This window comes from Aplosporella prunicola (assembly GCF_010093885.1).
Source record: "Aplosporella prunicola CBS 121167 unplaced genomic scaffold K452scaffold_3, whole genome shotgun sequence".
Classification (NCBI taxonomy): Eukaryota; Fungi; Ascomycota; class Dothideomycetes; order Botryosphaeriales; family Aplosporellaceae; genus Aplosporella; species Aplosporella prunicola.
Window position 1 is genome coordinate 1159344 of NW_022983531.1, and position 20435 is coordinate 1179778.

The window sequence follows — 20435 nt, forward strand, 5'->3', positions numbered from 1 at the left end:
CGAGCACCCTACGCTCCCAATTCCACAGCCCCCATCCACAGACTCACACACAACGAATCATCTCTCCCCGCCCGTCTCCGTGACCGCAGCAGGCGGAGCCCGGAGAGATCCCCGCAAGGGATGCATGTATATATCCGCAACGCAAGCATGCCTCGGCGGCAAATAAGCGCAAGCGCAGCAGCGGTCGCACAAAGAAATCTCTCCTTGCTCCTCCTCCTCGATGCACGAAGAATGAATGAATACCCTTGAGCGAGCGGTGGGCGGGCGGGCGTAATAAAGGTGGTTCGTAATGGTAAGGAGGCGCTGGAGCTGGGAAGTTCTGTCTCTTTCGTTCTCGGTCTCGCTCTCTCTCTGTTTCGATCTCTCTGTCCCAGCTTTTTTGTCGTTCCGTCTCTTTCCGTCTCTTTGGCTTTGGGGCTTTGGGGCTTTGCTGTCCTGGCTTTTGAGCCTGCTTGCTTGCTTGCTTACTTGCTTGGTCTCGCGCTGCTGCGGTTGTGAGCAAGAGATACACAGCAGGCAGCGATGGCGAGCCCTGCCCCGTCACTGGCACCCACCATCTTCGACGCCGACATCGAGACGCAGGCGAGTAGCTCTTCGCGCAGCTCCAAGACGCGCGTCGCAAAGAGCGGGAGTATCAGTAGTGGCGGGCGGGCGCTGACCGAGGATGCTGTGGACGAGAAGCCGGCGCGCCGCGTTGAGGTCGGCAGCTGCAAGTTCTCGAGGTATGTACCGTACCTATCACACACCTACGGCAAGCAGGCCATGCCTAAGTACCTACACGCACCCAACCCATGGCCTGAAGCTAACCACAACCTCTGCAGCTTCCTCGCCACGCCCCTCGTCGGCGTGACAGTGGGCGCGCACGAGCCCGACACGCGCACTTTCTACGTGCACGTCGGGCTGCTGTGCCTCGAGTCTGAGAAATTCGTCAAGCAGCTGCGAAGCGGAGGGTTCAGGGACCCGCTATCCCCGCTCGATATCAATAGCAATAGCAACAACAGCAGCAACAGCAATGCCGCTAACAACGCCGGCACCAGTGCCAGCAGTATCAACTACACCGCTAGCAACAGCAGCAGCGCTAGCACCAGCACTGCCAATAATAGCAACGCCACCACCACCACCACCACCACCAACGGCAGCAGCGGCATCCTCTACTGCGACGAAGACGCCTCGCTCTTCGGCTACTTCTTCGAGTACCTATACCGAGACGGGTGGGTGCTGAAGCACGGCGTGCAGCACGACAGCGACTACGTGACACTGGCACGGCTGTATTCACTCGGCGAGCGCCTCGACGCAAAGCTCTTCCAGCGGGCGGTGCTGTGGAAGTTCGCGTCGCACTTCGACGCCACGACGGCCATGTACGACCAGGCCATCTGCGACCTGCTGCAGATTGTGTGCGCGGAGCTGCCCGAGCGCGCAGAGGAAGACGCCTTCCGCGCCCTCGTCTTCTGGTATGCCGCGGCGAACCTTACTCGCTTGCAGCGCTATGGCCGCTTCTCGAGACTCTTGATGGAGATCCCGGATTTGGGTCGCTATTTGTGCTTGAGGGCTGGTGATGGTGGCAGAGATAACCGCCCGGCTGTTGTGGTTGAGAGACCGGCGGAGAGATTCGAGTCGGAGGGCGTGCTGGTGTGAGGATTTTTTGGTTGTGTTTGTTGCTTGGATTTGTGGTTTGCTTGGCTGCTTGCGAGAGTGCTTTTTCCTGGCGGCGGTGGGAAGGCGTCATGTATGTAGAGTTGAGCTTTCGGATCTTCTGGACGTAGGGGTATAAAGGCGAACTCGAAGACCAACAGTGCGGCGTTTCTGATGCGTGAAGAAGAGTACTGAGGCTTGGTAGGTACGGGAAGCATCCGAGCACTCTGAACTTTAGAATCGGCTTCGTGGTCGGCTCAGATTGTACGTACTGAACTGTCGTTCCTTTTCACTCACAAAAAGCCACCCACACCTACCCCGTTGGCGATGCCCGCCCATCCAATTCCACTGCAGAGCAGGGATAACGAAAAACGCGTCTTCTTCATTCGCAATTAACTACCTACTTCCTGGCACGTCAGAACCCAGCCAGGTAACCAAGCCTACACATTCAGTAGGGTAAAACCCTGCCCAGCCCCATCAAACGCCATACCTATCCATCCATAAATTCACCCACCCCCCTAAGAAGCCAAAACGCTCTCCAACCACCGCCTCACCCACATCCACGCGCCCCTCTCCCCCTCACACTCCAGCACATCCTCCACATCCCTCACGTTCGCCCACGCCCGCTGCCCCCGAATCTGCTCTTCAGAGAACCACTCCCCATGCAAACCATACGGGACGCGCGTAGGCAAGCGCACTCGCGCCACCACATCGCGCATATTGCGGGCATCGAGAATCCACAACCACGAGACGGAGCCCGAGATTGCCTCGCCCTCATCGTCCAACTGGCTCTCATCAAACACGTAAAACAGGAGGAAGCCGTCGTCCTCGCTCGCGGCATTGCGGCGCGGCACGAAGCGCGCTTCCTGCGCGACAAGGTCGTCCGGCAGCGCGAACAGCGTGATCGCCTCGTTGTCTGGCTTCTTGTCGTACAGGATCTCGTCCACTGAGCGCGTGTCGACGCAGCCGGAGACGGGGGTTGGAGGCTGCGTCTGCGCGCGTTGCAGCAGCATCTGCGTGTCGATTTTGGCGAGGACGTCGATGCGCGCGGCGCGTCCAAGGGCGGCGCCGAAGGTCGCTTCCCGCGTGCTGCACCCGTAGATGTACCGCGCGTTGCGCATGCTGTAGGCGGGGTTCAGGCTGGGGAACTCGAAAGGGATGGCGCTGAGGGCGAACTGCGCTGTTATTTGGGGTTGTTTGATCGTGTGGTTGGGTGCGGGGAGCTGGAAGTTGTAGTAGTAGAGGCGGCATTGCTCGTCTTCCTCATCGGGGGCCGTGCGAGTCCAGGCGGTTTGTTGCGTGGGCGGTTGAGCAAGAGACTCCTTGTATATGAGTGGTGTCTGCTCGGAGCGGCGTGACTCGAGGTTTGAGGCCGCTCTGTAGCCGTAGGCTCTAGGGAAAGGAGGTTCACCGGCTTTGGCATCGATATCGTCGAAATCTTTGTCGTATTTGTCGAAGAAAGACATCGGTCGGGTAATTTCCTCGACTGTTTCCTTCGTCGGTTGTGGTGCGGCAATGCCGCCAGCGCTGTAGACAATAGTTGCGGACGTCAAACGACACGCTAAAAGGCTGACAGAAGTAGTGTTGCCATCCATGTCCTCGTTGTCCCAGGCATTTGCTGTGTGAAAGATGCAGCATGCGGAAGTCTCAAACCATTGTACTTTGTCAGGGTTCCGACGCGGGAAAACTCCAAAGCGAGAAAGGGCCCTTAAATCATAAGAGACGATGGGTCTGTTCTTCAGGAGATTGATGGGGTCTAAAGTTAGAGGAAGGTCCATGATGATTGAATGCTTTCTTGAAACGCCAAAGTCATGCATCATCTTGCCACCCGAAACTCCGCGGACGGGGTGGTTGAGGAGTTTTGGCAGGCTGGCCGTCTTTTCGGACACGTCTTTGGAAGCCGGAATGACGGAGTACTGTACATACGGTGGCGCGAATGTACAGTGGTAGAGAATCATTTCGTTCGTAACAGGATCGATTTTTGGATGTCCTGTCGTAAATTCTTTCAAAAAACTGAGGGGACCAGTCCCCCCAAATCCCACCTCTTTGCTTTCTTCCTTTGTTTCGCCCTCAGCTGAATGTCCGTTATACCAGCCGACAGTTTCCAAATCGGGAAGCGTGACCCTGATTGGCGGTCCGCTCTCACAAGTCGCCAAGGCGCGTCCGTCATGGTAACAAATTGCCGTGTTCGCAACACTGATCTTCTTGATGGCCTGTCGCGAGCCCGGCAAATGCGACAGGATGACCAGAAACACAGTTCGTAAAATCCGCAGGATGATGGTAATAAGTGTAGACGTGGGGTTGACCAGAGTTGAAATGCTCGGCAGAATTGGGACTCGTAATGATCGATTGGATGTAGCAGAGACATGCACATCCGTCAAGACATACCGAGTGACGAATTCAGGTTCAATATGCCCAGTTATCTCACACGGTTTAAAAAGGACCCCGGCTAGCAGACCATCGCCGTCAAACCAATGTGCATCGCGGCCAAGGTCCTCATTTGACACGGGATTGCTGCCATTGCGAACATATTGGCCCCCGGCGAGGTCTTCGGGGATATCCCCGAAGTAGCGGCACGGGATCAATGGGCAAGTCTCCTTGACTGGTGCGTAGTTTCCGGAAAGGTATCTACCAGCTGTCAGTACGGCGGAGCAATACGAGATGGTGACGGAATCAGTACGGATGCTTTTTATCATTATCAGGCCTTTTTCCTTTTTGTTTTGTAGATGCCATTGCTCAGGTGGTGGCGGGGTCTACAGCCGCGCGCAAAAGCAGCAATATGTAGTGATATCCGTATGTGACACAGCAGCGTGACAGCTACCGGTTAACGGCATGATGAAAAAGAAAAGTGGCATCACATGCGTCCCGATGGTTTGATCATGTTGAGCTCGAGATCGAGAAGGGTCGGCTGTTCGGATTGTCGTCAACGAACCATGACGTCGACAAACACATCAACACTAAGCGCTAAGCCAACCCCTGTGCTGGGGGCGTGCGAGACGCTACGGGAGCTTGGCTTGAACTCGGGCGGAGTTGCAGTAGTGCGTAGTGACGCTGACCGGCTTTGTCGAACTCCATCTGCCACATCCCGGCAGCCGGTTCGTCTCGGCTTTGTGCATCGCTGCGGCCATAGCGCCATCAATCTCCGGCTCGCAACCTCAACGCCATGACGATTGTCGCATATCCATATCTTCCTTCTCTGTCCTGATCCCTTTTCCTCCCTTGCACCCCTCTCCGTCGCATTGAGTCTCGACGAGCCGTGGAACCAACCTTACCTCCGGGAAGCTCATGGCACGGTAGCGTTACCCTGCACGAAATCCGGCTTCGCCATGGCTTGCGACTATGCACTTGTGTATGTCTTCATCTTACACGTCTGTCAACAAGATGCGCATACTGATGACCGCGCAGACATTTGAAGTATACCATACCGCTGGCGATTGGCCTTTCGTTCCTTTACCGGCCGCTGTTGACCCGCCTCGACGTGTACAAAGTCCTCTTTCTTGTCTCAGTCAGTATGCGCTTGTCGCAATGCTATGCGGTGGAGCTGACGGGGCCAGATTGCTATTATATCGACCATTCCATGGGATTCGTATCTCATTCGCACCCGGATATGGACCTATCCATCCCATGTCATTATTGGCCCCAAGCTGTTTGATATTCCTGCGGAAGAGATATTCTTCTTTGTGGTTCAAACGTATAATACCTCCTTGCTATATCTCCTATTTAGCAAACCAGTCTTTCACCCCGCATACTTGCGTACCGAGAGAAGAGATGGGAGCACGTTGGAAGAGCGGAGACCAACATGGAAAAAGTACCAATTGATAGGTCAGCTGCTGCTCGGGCTTGGAATTGGTTACAGCGCGTGGATGGTCAAAGCTGGCGGAGTTGGCACGTATATGGGTCTGATTGTTCTCTGGGCATTTCCTTTTCTTCTGTTATTATGGTATGAATTCTCCTCTTTTTTAAATTCATCAACACTAACGTGTCGCAGGAGTCTTGCATATCAGTTCATTCTCGGCCTTCCGAAGTCTAGTACGCTTCTGCCAATTGTTTTACCAACCCTCTATCTTTGGGTCGTCGACACTCTTGCTCTCAGGCGGGGCACTTGGGTTATTGAATCTGGAACGAAGCTTGGTATCCACCTGTGGAGTGGCTTGGAGATAGAGTAAGAATACTTTACCATCAGGAAAGATAAGATATTAACTAATTTTAGGGAGGCTGTGTTTTTCCTGATAACCAACACTCTCATTATCTTCGGTCTAATCGCTTTCGACAACGCATTGGCAATCCTCTACACCTGCAAAGAGTCATTCCCCACGGTACCAAAGATGCCTTCGCCAGTTCTTCTCGTCCAGGTTCTGCTTAAGCCAGCAATGAATTATGACGAAAGTTATATTCTTGCTTTGCAAGAAGCAATCAGCAGACTCCGACGGAAGAGCCGCAGCTTCTACTTAGCCAGCGGAACATTCCAAGGAAGACTACGGATTGATCTGATACTCCTATACTCGTTCTGCCGGGTTGCCGACGATTTAATCGATAATGCCTCCAGCGTGGAAGAAGCCAAAGAATGGATCCGAAAACTGCGCGTTTTTCTTGACCTCTCCTATGGCCCCTCTGGCAAGAGTGGGTCTCCTGTTCAGTATGCCAAAGAGGAATTCCCAGCTTCGGCCAAGTCGACTCTCGAGTACCTCCCAACCGCCTATCTCTCCAGCAAGCCCCTTCGCGACATGCTGGACGGCTTTGAAATGGATTTGGCCTTCTCCGACCCGGGCTCCGAATCTCCGATCAAGGATGTCGAGGCCCTCGATCTCTATGGCGCACGTGTCGCCGGCACAGTCGCCGAATCGATTTTGGAAATGGTATTCCATCATCATCATGATGCAGCCACATCGGAATCAAAAACCCGTCTTATCAAAGCGGGAGGGAGAATGGGCGTCGCGCTGCAATATGTCAACATCTCGCGTGACATCCGGGTGGACGCTGATATCAAGCGTGTCTATATCCCGCTGACGTGGCTAAAAGAGGAGGGTCTTACGGCTCGGGATGTCATTAAGCAGCCACAGGGAGCAAAGGTGGAGGCGCTCCGGTCACGCCTGCTCGACCGCGCCTTCAGCATGTACTCGGAGGCACGCGGAGCCATCGAGGAGCTGCCCGCTGAAGCCAGAGGCCCCATGATGGTCGCAGTGGAGAGTTACATGGAGATCGGCAGAGTGCTGAGGGAGAAGGGCTGTGCGCCGCGAGAAGGGAGAGCAACGGTGCCGAAGATGCGCAGGGTGTGGGTTGCGTGGCAGGCGCTACGGAAGTGCTCGACGGCCTAGTTTTCGTGGGGCTTTTGAGCGCATGATGTTTGTTTCGGAGATACCCTCTCAGCTGATAATTGTTAGTTGACGTTTATGTATGTAGTATTTGTTTTCATTGCTAGTTGCTAGTGTAAAATGGTGATAATGTGATCCTTCGGCCTTCACTGCCGCGCGATGCTCCAATCCCTGCGACGATCCTCGCGGTGGGCTTGCGCCGTCTCGGGTCTGTGCTTCCAATGAGTCTCGGATCGCGCCGGTGCCCGCGGACGTCATTCCAAATGCTCCAAACCACCATGTCTGCCCAGGACGCGCCTTTGACAGTGACATTGGCTTCGAAATGGCTGAGAAGAAGGGACAAAGGTCTGCTATAGTCATAGGTATGTAGGCTTTCCCTCCCATGTTGTTGCCCTGAGCTGATGCGGTGCTGTTGAAAGGTGCGGGCGTGGGCGGCGTCGCAACAGCCGCGAGACTGGCCAAAGCGGGCTACAAAGTCACTGTTGTGGAGAAGAATGACTTTACAGGCGGACGATGCTCATTGATTGAGCATGACGGGTTTGTACGCGCTTTCTCTGCCATCTCCCATTGCCTCAGTACCAGCCAACTAACAAGTTGCCGTCCAGCGCTTCGATCAGGGCCCCTCTCTCCTACTCCTACCTCACCTTTTCGCCGAAGCCTTTCATGACCTCGATACATCTCTCGAACAGGAGGGCGTCAAGCTGCTCAAATGCGAGCCCAACTACAACCTCTGGTTCGGCGACGGCACCTCCTTCGAACTGTCCACCGACCTCGCGCGCATGAAGCAGGAAGTCGAGAAATGGGAGGGCAAAGATGGCTTTGAGCGCTACTTGGGCTTCTTGGCCGAGTCACATCGGCATTATGAGCTCAGTGTCGAACACGTCCTGCGCAAGAACTTTACGAGCTTGCTGAGTATGACGAGACTCAGTTTCTTGAGGCATCTGTTGGCCCTACATCCATTCGAGAGCATATATTCGCGCGCATCGAAGTACTTTTGGACGGAGAGGCTTAGGAGGGTCTTCACGTTTGGAAGCATGTATATGGGCATGAGCCCGTTTGATGCGCCAGGGACGTATTCGCTTCTGCAGTATACTGAGTTGGCTGAGGGCATTTGGTACCCCGAGGGTGGATTCCACAAGGTATTCCACCGCAAGGAAGAGTACAAAGAAACAAGTTAACATCAACGCAGGTCGTCGACGCTCTAGTTAAGGTAGGCAAAAGACTAGGCATAGAATACCGGCTGTCAACACCTATAAAATCTATATCACTCACGCCGGACCAAAGCGCCACGGACGGCGTGATCCTCACCGACGGCAGCAAACTGTCGGCCGACGTGGTAATCAACAACGCAGACCTCGTCTACGCATACAACCACCTTCTGCCGCGCAGCAAGTACGCGCAGCGCCTCTCGCAGCGCCCCGCCTCCTGCAGCAGCATCTCCTTCTACTGGGCGCTCTCAGACACGGTGCCCGCGCTGCGCGCGCACAACATCTTCCTCGCAGACGAGTACCGCGAGTCCTTCGACAGCATCTTCAAAGCGCACCTCATCCCCTCCTCACCCAGCTTCTACGTCAACGTGCCCAGCCGCGTCGACCCCTCCGCTGCGCCGCAGGGCAAAGACAGCGTCGTCGTGCTCGTCCCCGTAGGGCACCTCCTCGAGGACGCAGGCGCCGACCCCGAGAGCCCCGCCCCACCTAAACACCGGGGCCTCGCCTCATCCTCGTCTCCCTCCGCCAGCAGCCCGCAAGACTGGACCGCCATGGTCGCCCTAGCGCGGCGCACCGTCCTCGCAACCATCGAGGCCCGCACCGGCGCCAAGCTAGAGCCGCTCATAGCGCACGAGCGCGTCAACACGCCCGCAGACTGGCGCGACGCGTTCAACCTCGACCGCGGCGCCATCTTGGGCCTCAGCCACAGCTTCTTCAACGTCCTGAGTTTCCGCCCCAAGACGAGGCATGCCAGCATCCGCGGCTTGTATTTCGTGGGCGCGTCGGCGCACCCCGGCACTGGTGTGCCGATTTGTTTGGCTGGGAGCAAGATTGTCGCCGGTCAGGTGCTGGGGGATGCGGGGGTGGGGGTGCCGTGGACGGAGGGTGCTGAGGGAAAGGGGAAGTGTGGTGGGAAGGGCATTGATAGGGTGGAGGGAGGGCCGTGGCTTAGTTGGGTGCATGTTGTTGTTGTGGCGTTGGCGGCGCTGGTGTTTAATTGGGTGTATGTCATTGTTGCTGTGGTGCTGGCAATGGTGTTGGCTTTGCTTGTGGGTTGGGAGAATCTTGATGCGCGGGCTTTGAAGGTCGTGGGGGATTGGTGATTGGGGGTTAAGGCTGGTAGGATGGGTGGGTGGTTGTTGTGGCAGAGGATGGTGTTGGCTCGACTTCTAGAGAGATGGTAAGGTCTGTCGCCGTCAAGACGATTCACTTGCTAGCGAGATAGGGAAGGACTGAAGCAGTCTCTATGGAGTACTTCTTGTCTAGCTACAACATCCGTCACCATCAAGCGAGATTCTCCTTCCAGCGAGATAGGAAAGGATACAAGCAGTCCCCATGGAATACTCTTTATCTAGCTACATATCTGAGTCCTGGATATAAGTAAGGACATCTTCAGGCATACACATATCTACAAACGTCTTGACTAGATTTCGTTTCTACTTCGTACACGCTGACATGCATCGCCATCTCGTTAGGCAGTGAATCTCGCTTGACCATAACGGACTTTACGCAGTTCCAGCAAAAGTGAGCTAGGTACGTACCTAGCCACAAAACCACTGCGCACGTACCTACCCACCCACCCAGGTACCTCACGCGACACAAATACAAACACAAACGCGGACGGACGGGCACAGCCGGCACGGCTGCCAGATCTACATCCATGCGTGCGTGCGTGTTCGCATGACGGGATCGGCGAGCCGGGGTTGTGGCTGCTGCCGCTGCGGTTCTCGCATGGCTACCGTGGTAGGTTGTTGGGTCGGACGGCTGCCATGTGTGCAGTGTCACACCGCTTCAGTCGTGCAATATGAGGGGGTGGATGGGTGGGTGAGAGAGTGAGGATCACGAGAGGAGAGGAGGGCCGAGGGGAGAGCGTTATGCGCGGGGGTTATTGGTTCCGCGAAGGGGAATTGAGTCGTGGGAGGGACCCAGTTTTTGCGGAGAGAGAGAGAGAGAGCGTGTGTATGTGTGAGGGACAAAAAGAAAAAAGAGAGAGAGATCGGAGCATAGGAGGGAGGGGGTCTGTGTGTTTGTGTGACTTGACGTTGGTGCTGCTGTTATTGTTGTTGGGATCGTTCGCGTAGGTGGGAAGTCGTTCCCGAGCGAGGAGGAGGGGAAGCATAGATGTGGAAGGAAGGGGTGGACAAAGAAAGAACTAGAACGCAGAACGCCTGTGAACACAACACACTCACCCCACACGCGCACGCGCCCGTCGCCTCTATAGGCAACTACTATATCGTTTGCCGCTGCTCGATTATCAAAACCAAACCTCCTCTCCGCACGCACAGGACAGCTTCTCTACCGCGCGGTCCCGATCGATCGCCCGCCAGGCCGCCTCGCCTCCCATGCCTGCCGCACGGCACACCCGGGCTCGGCAGTGATGCGCCGACAGTGTCTGGTGACGCGCGACCGACTCAGCAACCTTTGTCGAGCTGCCATTGTCTTGTACAACACAACGGACCCCCTCTTCTTGGCGCTGTGAGGAGTGCAAGGGCGCGTTTTGGGCCTCGAGGCTAGCTTGCGCGGCACCGCTCGAGCGACGCTGCACACTGCCCGGTGTCGGCGGCCGTAATCGCGCAGTGTCTCTGCTGCTACCTTTGTTGCGACGGCTGTTGTTGTTTTGGTGTTGACAACCGGGTAGAAGAGGCGTGATTCTCTGCTCGGGAGGCGCTCGGCGCGCTCGGCGGGCGCGACCCACTCACTGCTCGTCCCGTTGAGTGTGTGGAGAGCAGCGGGAGGAGAAATCTCACCAGGTGCGTCTCGTGACGGAGGATGATCGTTGCTCCTGTAGAGAGGATGGGGTGCGAGTCGGAAAGAAGGGATTTCGTCTCCAGAGATTGAGCAACTCCTGCCGGCAGCCGCCGGAGATGTGACTGGTGACAGGTGGGAATCATAATGATTGCTGACTCGGGCAGAAAATATTTGGATTAACTCAAAGCTTATTATTGTGTTAATACAGCGAGGGCGCGAAAAGAAGACGTCGTGCTTACGGCGAGAGAGACAGGTAACGGATAGAGCCATGTCGATCGAGGCGCCATCGCGATAAAGTTGCCAGACGGCGCGGGACAAGCTTCCGCCCATCAAACGCTAGAGCCGTCTGGAAGCCTTTGCGCTGCCATGGGCCATGGCTTGCATCATCGATGCTCAGTCTGTATCGCTAGAGTAGAGCAAACACCCTGCGACAAGCCGGCAAGGTCGTCATGCTCATGTAAGGAATCCAGCATTTTGGCACGATCAGCCCCGGACTGCTTTTCCCTTTGTGCTCCACGTCATGTCTGTGCATCTGTCTCTCTTGTGATATTAAACACTCAGGTACCGCAGCTTTTTCAGAAACAGCGCAAGCACCAGTTTTCTCTCCCCCTCCAGCGTCCATGAGCGTAGACATTTCCACCATGTTTTTCCACCAACTTGAGCGTCGAAACGACGCCCTTAACATAAACGGTCAGTAACTGCCAGAATCTATCATTCACTGATCTCTCCCCACTGACACCCTCAGGGAACACTGTCAATGGCAGGACCGCCGACATTGCTATCACAACTCGCGGCTCAGACTGGTACTGGACCGTGTGTGCCGTCATGACCGTCTCTACGTTCGTCTTCGTTGGTCTGGCCCTCCGCAAGCCCCGTCACCACCGCCTCTTCCACTACATCACGGCCGCCATCACCATGACTGCTGCCATTGCTTATTTCACCATGGGCTCCAACCTGGGCTTTACCCCGATTCCTGTCGAGTTCCGCCGCTCCGACCCCAAGGTCCGCGGAATCAACCGCGAGATCTTCTACGTCCGTTACATTGACTGGTGAGTGTGCTGATGCCGAGCCCCAAGTTCAGTCAACTGACATATACCTCCTAGGTTCATCACCACTCCACTGCTGCTCCTGGACCTCATGCTCACTGCCGGCATGCCCTGGCCTACCATCCTGTGGGTCATCTTTGTCGACTGGGTGATGATTGTCACCGGCCTCATCGGCGCACTTGTGCAGAGCACCTACAAATGGGGCTACTTTGCCTTCGGTAAGCCATCATCCAGTCTCCAGCTTCCACAAACGGCAACTAACAACAGCACACAGGCTGCGCGGCTCTCATGTACATCGTGTACCAACTAGTATGGGAATCACGGCGGCACGCAAGCCGGATCGGAGACGACGTCAACAGAGCCTTCGTGTCCTGCGGCAGCCTAACCACCATCCTTTGGATCTGCTACCCCATCGCTTGGGGGGTTGCTGAAGGCGGGAATGTCATTGCCCCCGACTCCGAGGCCATCTTCTACGGCGTGCTGGACCTGCTAGCCAAGCCTGTCTTCGGCGCCTTGCTTATCTTCGGCCACCGCAACATCGACCCCGGCCGCCTTGGCCTGCACCTCCGCGACTACGACGAGGACCCTGCGTACCGCTCTGGCCACGTCGAGAAAGGCCACCATGCCGATGGCGCTAGGAATGGCGTCACGAATGGCCACCATGCTACTGATGGCCACCACGCTACTGACGGAGCACAGGCGGCTTAGCTGCTTCCGCTATGCGGAACAGCCGTGTGTGCTGGGCTTCACAGGCCCCGTTGCGACCATGTCTTGCTTACTCGTCGTCCCTGGCGACGTCGAGCTCCATGATACCCAGCGCAGCTGGACCACTGCCACTTGCGATCGTTGTTGAGGCGGATGCTTGCTTTGCGTACTTGCTTGCTTACTTGCTTGCTGCTTCTACGTCTCGCTTAGACGAGAGAAGGATGGCTTGGCTATGGGAACTAGCAGGTTGTTCCCCTTGCCTGTTGGGCAGATGTTGGATTAATGTTTACATCCGATAATATACCTCCTCCTTAATTGTCATTATGCTTTACGATTTCTATGTACGTATCTATCAAATATATCAGCATGGATGGACGAGCACTACAGACCTCATCCTTATCTTGAAAAGAAGTCTTTATATGAATCCTCAATACCATATCTCTCTGTCTCTCACCAGCCACTTTCCCCACACCACCACTCGCCTCTCCCCACAAACCACCCCTGCAGCTCCTTTCCCCTCCCCCATTCCCACCTCACAGCTACTCGTAGGAGCATCTTGACCAGCCAGCATCCCCCAGCTCCCAGCTCCTACCTCCTACTCGAGGAGGTACTCGTAGAGTAGGAGTAAGCACACGCGCAACCCAAACCAAACCAAAACAACCTTTTCCCCGCCAGCAGATCTCCCGCCACGGCGCCCAATCAGCAGCCCCAGCAGTACCAGCACCAGCAGCCACAACGCTCGGCACCGCTAGGCCGTGCCGCCGCCCTCGCTAATACCTACCTACTCGTACCTACCACGGGCGCGGCTGCTAGCGCACTGCGAGTTGCACGGGCAGAGCAGAGCACCACCGGCCGGCCCGCTGCGGAGTGCGTGCCTGCTGGGCGAGTACGAGTGTTACGGTGGCTGGACCGCGGGCGCGCTGAAGCCTGGCTGTGCGCGGGCGTGGCTGGGCGTACGACGTGCGACGCGGTAGGCGGGAGGGGGTGGTATTGGTGCGGATGGGGTCGGGAAGGGGGGTGTGCGTGGGTGGGTGGGTATGGTATGGGTGAAGGCGCCAGGGCGTGCTTCTCGCTGGTGTGGAGGTGGAAGAGCGGGAGCGGTCAGACGAGAGTGCGTCGTCGCCTCTGAGCTGCTCTACGGCAGGAGCGGACAGCGGTCCGCGACGTTGACGCTGCGCTGTGGCCGGCTGCCTGGTAGAGTACTCGTACGAAGTCCTGCGTACGCATGATCGTGCTAGTTCGCTGCCCATGCTTGCTCACTCACTCATCTCACTCACCTTGTGCGATTATTGGTTTCCCAGCGCCTCAGCAACCGGTTCCCGGGTCGTGGATCCTTTACCCTCCATTCATTCGCTGTGTTCTTACTCCTAGTGCTTTCCGACACTGTAGTACGGGCTGCGTTCGTGCTGCACTGTTTCACAGTTTCACTAATCCTGTACTAGGGATGCACATGCTCGGTACGACGGGGTTGCCGGCTTGTTGGTTTCCTGATTCCCGCGCGACTCTGAGCGGGCGGTGTTGGCATTCGAGAGGGCTTTTTGCTGGGCTGTTTTTTCTATGGCTTTTCAGTCCAAGTTTCGGATGAGTGGCCGTCGCCGTGGGATTCTGCTGCTTTGTGGAGTGTTGTGAGAGTCGTTGATGGAAGTTGTTGGAGGGGTTTGGGTCTGTGGATGTTGCTGGAGATGACTATCTCAACATGTCGAGAAAAGAAATTTAGTTGGTTTTTATTGCCGATATGATGTTCAGTGATATACTTTAGTGACTACATGCTTTTTATGACTATTGGTAGATTGCTTTTATTGTTTTCTGTGCTGAAATCTGGATCTACAATTTCTACAAGAGCCTTTCATATACGAAATGTCGGTTGTATACTTTAGTTCCAAATTAATATAGCAGTATATTTGAATTACCTGGTTGGTTATAGTCTAGTTTAAAGGACCGGGATGATAAGAATCTGTAGTCCCGAAATAGGGCCCCGAAACCGTGGTGCGTGATAGAAGTTTTATCTGTATGTTGCACTCCTACACATAATTTGGACAAATGATATTTGTTGCTACATCGTGACTTCCAGCAAAACTAAATGCAAAAGGAAATGACGTGGGAAAAGATTTTTAAGCGTGGACGGCGTCACTGTTTATAGGGCACGTGTGCTCTTGATTGCTGGGGAGCGAGGTATGTTGTTTGACTTGACAGTTGTAAAGCAAGTTTGTGACCATCAACCCTTCCACCTGATCGTAAATTTTGTAACCATCTACCGAAATTTACCATCTAGTATGGAGATAGGGGAGGACACAAACATCCGTATGGAATACTCCTTGTCTAACTACAAACCCGAGTCCTAGAAATGAGTGAAAGGGTCTTGGAGCGCACCTAACACCCCCTACCGTCACGAGCGATTTATCATCGTAGCGAGGTAGGAAAGGATCGAATGTAAGTATTCTCTATAGAATACTCCTTATCTAGCTGTAGGCCTTAGTCCCCCTGAGGATGTGTAGTAAGATTTTAAAGTATACACATTCGACACGGAGTTTAACTAAATTTATTTTTCCACTCTTCACAAGCATCATCTTACCACAGGATAGTGAGCCGCGCTTGACGGGGGCAGAGGGAGTGGTCAGCTGTAACTACTGCGGAGTCATGTGCTGCTATCCAAACATCCACCAAAAAGTAAAACAAGCAAGCAATTCAAAGTATATAAGGGTAACAGGTTCAGCTTCTTGAAATGCCATAAAACGGTTTCATCGGACAGCTTCACTGAACAAAACTGACTCTGACAACACTGTCCTGAAGTTCTCCGTGAAATCAAGTCTCTCAACATCTTTGCCTCTTCAAATTCTCTGTCAACTGTGAACAGAACTCTCACCACGATGTCTCGTGTCAACGCAGATCCTTCTTCTCCTACGCCGGTTTCCCAAGGCAGTGTCAAGAAGTCAGACGAAATTGTTGTCGACACGTCGCTAGGCAATTTCTTTCGCATCGTCGATGTTCCGGACACACTGTACAAGTACGAAGTGACTTTCTGCTTCAATGACATTACTGGCAGCGATTCAGATGAAAGGCCATTTCACCCTCCCAGTTCACTGAAACGCATGCTCATGGAAGAGATTATGAAAAGGCTCTCTGGCGATCGTCTTTCCGACGGGCAGAAAGGGAACTGGCGGACCAAGCTTGCTTCCAACGGCATCGACACTTTCTACTCCTTGACGGACGTCCCGAACGCTGTCAAGTTGATATTTGAAGATGCTGCTGGCGGACGGGGTGTCACCGCAACATTCAAAGGCCCGAAGGTCATCAAACCTAACGACGTCCAACGCTTTTCCGAAAAAAGCATGATCCAAGAGACTACCCAGGCACTGAGAGTTGTGTTGCTGAATTTTGCAATGAAAGATGCCCATTCAGGCTTTGAGTTGAAACTCGGTCACAACTACATTGTCAAGCTTGCAGAGGATCATGGAGGACAAGGCAAGTACGTTGTTTCGATCAAATCCGGTTTCGGCTGGGAGAAGAACAAAACCAACCCGGATTTTGACATATTGGGCCATGAGGAGTTGAAGGTAAGAAGCTACTGTGCACCTATTAGCTCTTGTATGTGCTAACATGTTCAACAGAAATTCTGGAAGCTCCAACTCGCTACTTCTCACGAAAAAGTGATGGCTAAAGTCCTAAAGCCGCCCGCTAAGAACAACCAATCGGACCTCGCAAACCCAGAGCAAAAGCCATCTCTTAAAAGGTTTCAATTCTTAGTGGTGGGAGACCAGCCCGAGGGGTACATGAGCGCATGCCATAACATGATGTCCGCCTTGTGCCACCATAAGTGTGCTAAGGAGAATAGCAGCTACCACTTCCAAGCCTGCGAAGAGGTCACAGATTACCAGTCTCTCAAGTCTCTGCTAAATCTTCCCAGAGATTGGAACCCGGCCAATTCACTGTTGCTCGTCCTCATCGACGCTCATGGCAGTTCCCGCCTAAACGAGGTACGCGCCAAGTTGACGCGCTGGAACGATACTCAAGACGACCTCAACATGGTCATTCTCCGAAAGGACCATTTTGTCCAGAACATGGAGATATGGAAACCCAAGCCAGACAAGTCAGAGCGTGTGGACCTCTCAACTAAGGACAAGGCAGCTCTCAGCTACGCCAAGTCTGTGACGAAAAAGATCATTCACAGGATGGTGAAGCCCTCCCTTAGTATCGCCAATCTTGAGGTTCTCGGAGCAGTCAAAAAGGAGAACACGATGATAGTCGGGGTTTCTTTGTCCCACCCAAGCGACAATGCCGCCAAGCACTATCCGTCAATCGTGGCGATGGTTGCTAACGCCGGGAAAGGATCGACAAAGTTTCTGGGTTCAGTGCGCCTTCAGAAGCCTGGCATGAAGAAGACTGAGAGCAAGCAGTCATATTCTACTGTCCCTCAGGCAGCTGACCTCGAAGGTATGATGTTGGATCGACTGGACGACTGGATACAAGAGAATGGAACACTGCCAGTGTCGATCATCTATTATCGACATGGTGCCAGCGAGGCCGACTTTGCTTCGATCGAGTTCGAACAGAAACAGATCGTATCTGCCTTCAATACTAAGCTCTGTGGAAACCCAAAGATAACTGCCATTGGGGTCACAAGGGCTCAGGGCATCCGCTTCTTCAAAGATGGGTCCGAAAATCCAGGCAATAAGGCAGACACAAGCCCCGCTGGAACGGTGGTCGATTCAGAACTTATCCAAACAAGCCGGGTTAAGCCTACTGGATTCGATTTCTTCCTTAAGCCTTCGAACCCCGAAAATAGCAATGCAATGAGCACGCATTACTGCGTGTTCTCCGACGAAATCCGCCTAGGAAGAGATAATATCGAGCAGTTGGTAAGTATAGTCTCTTTACGGAAGTGAACCAGAAGCTAACAAGCAATTACAGACGTACGAACTCTGCAGAACCGATAATCAGAAATTCATGCTCTCCTGCGCGGCACCGGCTCGCTATGCAGCGGATCTTAGCAAGCGTGGAAGTTACTACCTTTGGGGTTCCTTGTCTGTCTCTCCGCCCAAGTCTGGCAAGAATACACCTGGGAAGTCGCAGGACACTGTTACCAAGCCGAAGGCAGACACGCTGCCACCTTGGCCGACTCCTCAAGGCCAGGACAAGAACCCTTGGTTGGAAACGCTGAACCAGAAGACTTTCTGGCTTTAGGACGACAGTTTTGTGTTGTGTTTTGGCTTTGACTGTTTTCCGTTTGAATCCTTTCATTAACTCTTGTTTTTCGAATTTGCTTTGATGGTTGCTGAGTTTATTTGGTCGCTTTCTGCTTCATTTGTATCGTTCATGGACGGACCCGGACTTCTCCATCTGAAAATTTCTTTTCTTTCAACATTCATAGATAGCTAGCATGGATACATATTCCTGGCGCGGTCGTCGACACGGTACAAGGTGCAACGTGACTGAAAGATGTACTGACCATTACCAAGAAGAGACCCTAAGTACAATATTAGCTGTAGTCGCTCCTTCTTTCTATTCTTTTATCACCGATTTTTCAGGTTTCAGCTGGCGACTTCACCAAGTTGAACTTGCTCTTAAGGCTCATGCGGAGCCTTGCAAAGAAGATGCCGAGGTAGATGCGCATCTACGGACAACGCTAGAAACCAGAACATGTAGACTCTTCTTCAGAAATGTAATTATTTGCCATGACGAAGTGAACTTGTGTTCTCGGATTGATGGAGATGAAATCCGGACGTCGAGATTAGCTTCAAGCCCCCCGGCACGTGATTCGGTCTGACGAAGCTCCGTCGCGCGCATCACAGCATAGCTCCGACGCCAACCTTCAGCTACATCGACACTCGCCGCCATCCCTCATCAACCACGCAACCCGACCTTTCAGTTCCCAACACACCCCGGGCCACATTACCAAGCTTCGCCTGACTGTTCCGCTCTATTTTCGCCACGATGTCGGGAGAAGTCCTAAAGGCCGAGAGGGATTTCACGAAGGAAGTGGACCAGCTGCTTCCGGAGGCGCAAACGCTTGCGAAGGTGCGATACATTCGTCGGCCAGAGTAACAAGTCGCTGACAAATCTGCCAGACGAACCTGCAAGCTGCTGTCGAGAAGCTCCTGGTTCTCGAGAAGCAAACGCGCCAAGTATGTCTTAGGTACCGCCTCCGCTACCGACACCGCGCTCACTCCTTGTAGGCATCCGACCTTCCGTCCACGTCCCGCATCCTTGTCGCTCTCGTCACTCTATGCAAAGAAAAGGGAGACTGGGGTTTGCTCAACGAGCAGGTCTTGGTATTGTCCAAGAAGCATGGCCAGCTCAAGCAGGCTACCACCAAGATGGTGCAGGTTGTCATGGGCTTTTTGGATGAGACCCCGAACCTGGACACGAAGATGTCCGTGATCGAGGCACTGAGGACAGTCACGGAAGGCAAGGTATGATAGCTCAGAAACCCTGGGTTGCACTGCAGCATTGACGCCGTGGACAGATCTTCGTCGAGGTTGAGCGCGCCAGAATCACCCGCGTCCTTTCCGATATAAAGAAGCAACAAGGCGACGTCAATGCCGCCGCCGACATTCTGTGCGAGCTCCAAGTCGAGACATTCGGTTCCATGACGAGACGGGAGAAGACCGAGTTCATCTTGGAACAGGTGGCGCTGTGCATAGAGAAGGGCGACTGGACATCGGCCGGTATTCTGAGCAGGAAGATCAGCACGAGATACTTTGCGAGGAAGCCCAAGAAGACGCCGGAACAGCTGGAGAAGGAAAGGAAGGAGCGCGAAGAGGCGGAGAAGAACAGGAGCGTCGATGACCCGCCCGTCGAGCCGGAAGACGATGTTACGGACCTTAAGTTGCGCTACTACGAGCAGCAGATCATGCTGTCCAAGCACGACGACAAGTACCTCGACGTCTGCAAGCACTACCGACAGGTGTTGGACACGGAAGCCGTTGAAGAGGACCAGACCAAGCTCAAGGCGGTATGTAACCGTGTGCCTGCTATTAGACCTCTACTGACCGTCGCCAGGTATTACAACGTGTTATCTACTTCGTTATTCTCGCCCCGCACGACAACGAGCAATCCGATCTTCTCCACCGCGTCCACAGAGACAACCGCAACTCGCAAATACCCCAGGAGAACCAGCTACTCAAGCTCTTCACCATCCCGGAGCTCATGAGGTGGCCCGTCATCTCCGAGCAATTCGGCCAGCACCTCTGCTCCACGGACGTTTTCGACGCGCAGAAGGGTCAGTCGGGCGATGAGAAGGCACACCAGAGGTGGGAGGACTTGCGGAAGCGGGTGATTGAGCACAACGTGCGCGTTGTTGCCAAGTACTACACCCGTATCCAGATCCCGCGCTTGACGCAGCTTCTCGATCTTACGGAAGACGAGACCGAGAAGTACATCGCCGAGCTGGTCACTGCGAAGACCATCTATGCCAAGATTGACCGCCCGGCGAGGATTGTCAACTTTGCCAAGCCCAGAGATGCGGACGACGTGCTCAACGAGTGGAGCGGAAACATGAAGAGCCTCCTCGGCCTGCTGGAACGCATCGATCACCTGATCACAAAGGAGGAGATGATGGCAAGGTACGTTCTCGAAGGATCCAATTGGACTCGAAGTCCGTACTAACTCTTGAATAGAATCCAGCCTGCCAAGCCCGCAGCGGACCCCAAGGGCAAGACCGCTAAGGCGTAGTAAGAACAGGAACCGCATCTATACTTTCGATGAATGGGCTCGAAATCTTGGTGGCGCATTACGTCTAGACGTTGATCGGCCCTCTATGTCTATGAAGGGTTCAGAGGCGTCTC

General features: G+C 54.2%; 6 protein-coding genes across 6 annotated transcripts; 5 read left to right on the plus strand and 1 right to left on the minus strand.

Moving 5' to 3' along the window:
- Positions 1-522: 522 nt before the first annotated feature.
- K452DRAFT_315506 (uncharacterized protein) lies at positions 523-1914 on the plus strand (the record flags this gene model as incomplete). Its single annotated transcript, XM_033543868.1, has 2 exons — positions 523-722; positions 822-1914. The coding sequence occupies 2 exons, from the start codon at positions 523-525 to the stop codon at positions 1633-1635; spliced, it is 1014 nt and encodes a 337-aa protein (XP_033402012.1). The 3' UTR covers positions 1636-1914.
- A 72-nt stretch (positions 1915-1986) lies between these two features.
- On the minus strand, positions 1987-4481 carry K452DRAFT_243023 (uncharacterized protein). The gene is made up of 2 exons (XM_033537890.1): positions 4313-4481; positions 1987-4260 (listed from the first exon to the last, which is right to left on the minus strand). Exons 1-2 carry the CDS (start codon positions 4363-4365, stop codon positions 2151-2153), a joined length of 2163 nt encoding a protein of 720 aa, XP_033402013.1. The 5' UTR covers positions 4366-4481; the 3' UTR covers positions 1987-2150.
- A 369-nt stretch (positions 4482-4850) lies between these two features.
- K452DRAFT_243028 (uncharacterized protein) lies at positions 4851-7088 on the plus strand. Its single transcript, XM_033537891.1, has 5 exons — positions 4851-4981; positions 5038-5137; positions 5187-5572; positions 5621-5794; positions 5843-7088. The coding sequence occupies exons 1-5, from the start codon at positions 4959-4961 to the stop codon at positions 6945-6947; spliced, it is 1788 nt and encodes a 595-aa protein (XP_033402014.1). The 5' UTR covers positions 4851-4958; the 3' UTR covers positions 6948-7088.
- Positions 7089-7266: 178 nt separating this feature from the next.
- K452DRAFT_294880 (uncharacterized protein) lies at positions 7267-9255 on the plus strand (the record flags this gene model as incomplete). The annotated part of the gene is made up of 4 exons (XM_033541754.1): positions 7267-7306; positions 7364-7485; positions 7550-8083; positions 8134-9255. 4 exons carry the CDS (start codon positions 7267-7269, stop codon positions 9253-9255), a joined length of 1818 nt encoding a protein of 605 aa, XP_033402015.1.
- Positions 9256-11541: 2286 nt separating this feature from the next.
- K452DRAFT_324282 (uncharacterized protein) lies at positions 11542-12654 on the plus strand (the record flags this gene model as incomplete). The annotated part of the gene is made up of 4 exons (XM_033544694.1): positions 11542-11590; positions 11646-11949; positions 12004-12164; positions 12221-12654. 4 exons carry the CDS (start codon positions 11542-11544, stop codon positions 12652-12654), a joined length of 948 nt encoding a protein of 315 aa, XP_033402016.1.
- A 5928-nt stretch (positions 12655-18582) lies between these two features.
- K452DRAFT_324283 (uncharacterized protein) lies at positions 18583-20322 on the plus strand (the record flags this gene model as incomplete). Its single annotated transcript, XM_033544695.1, has 6 exons — positions 18583-18666; positions 18717-18773; positions 18825-19061; positions 19115-19603; positions 19651-20213; positions 20268-20322. 6 exons carry the CDS (start codon positions 18583-18585, stop codon positions 20320-20322), a joined length of 1485 nt encoding a protein of 494 aa, XP_033402017.1.
- Positions 20323-20435: the final 113 nt, after the last annotated feature.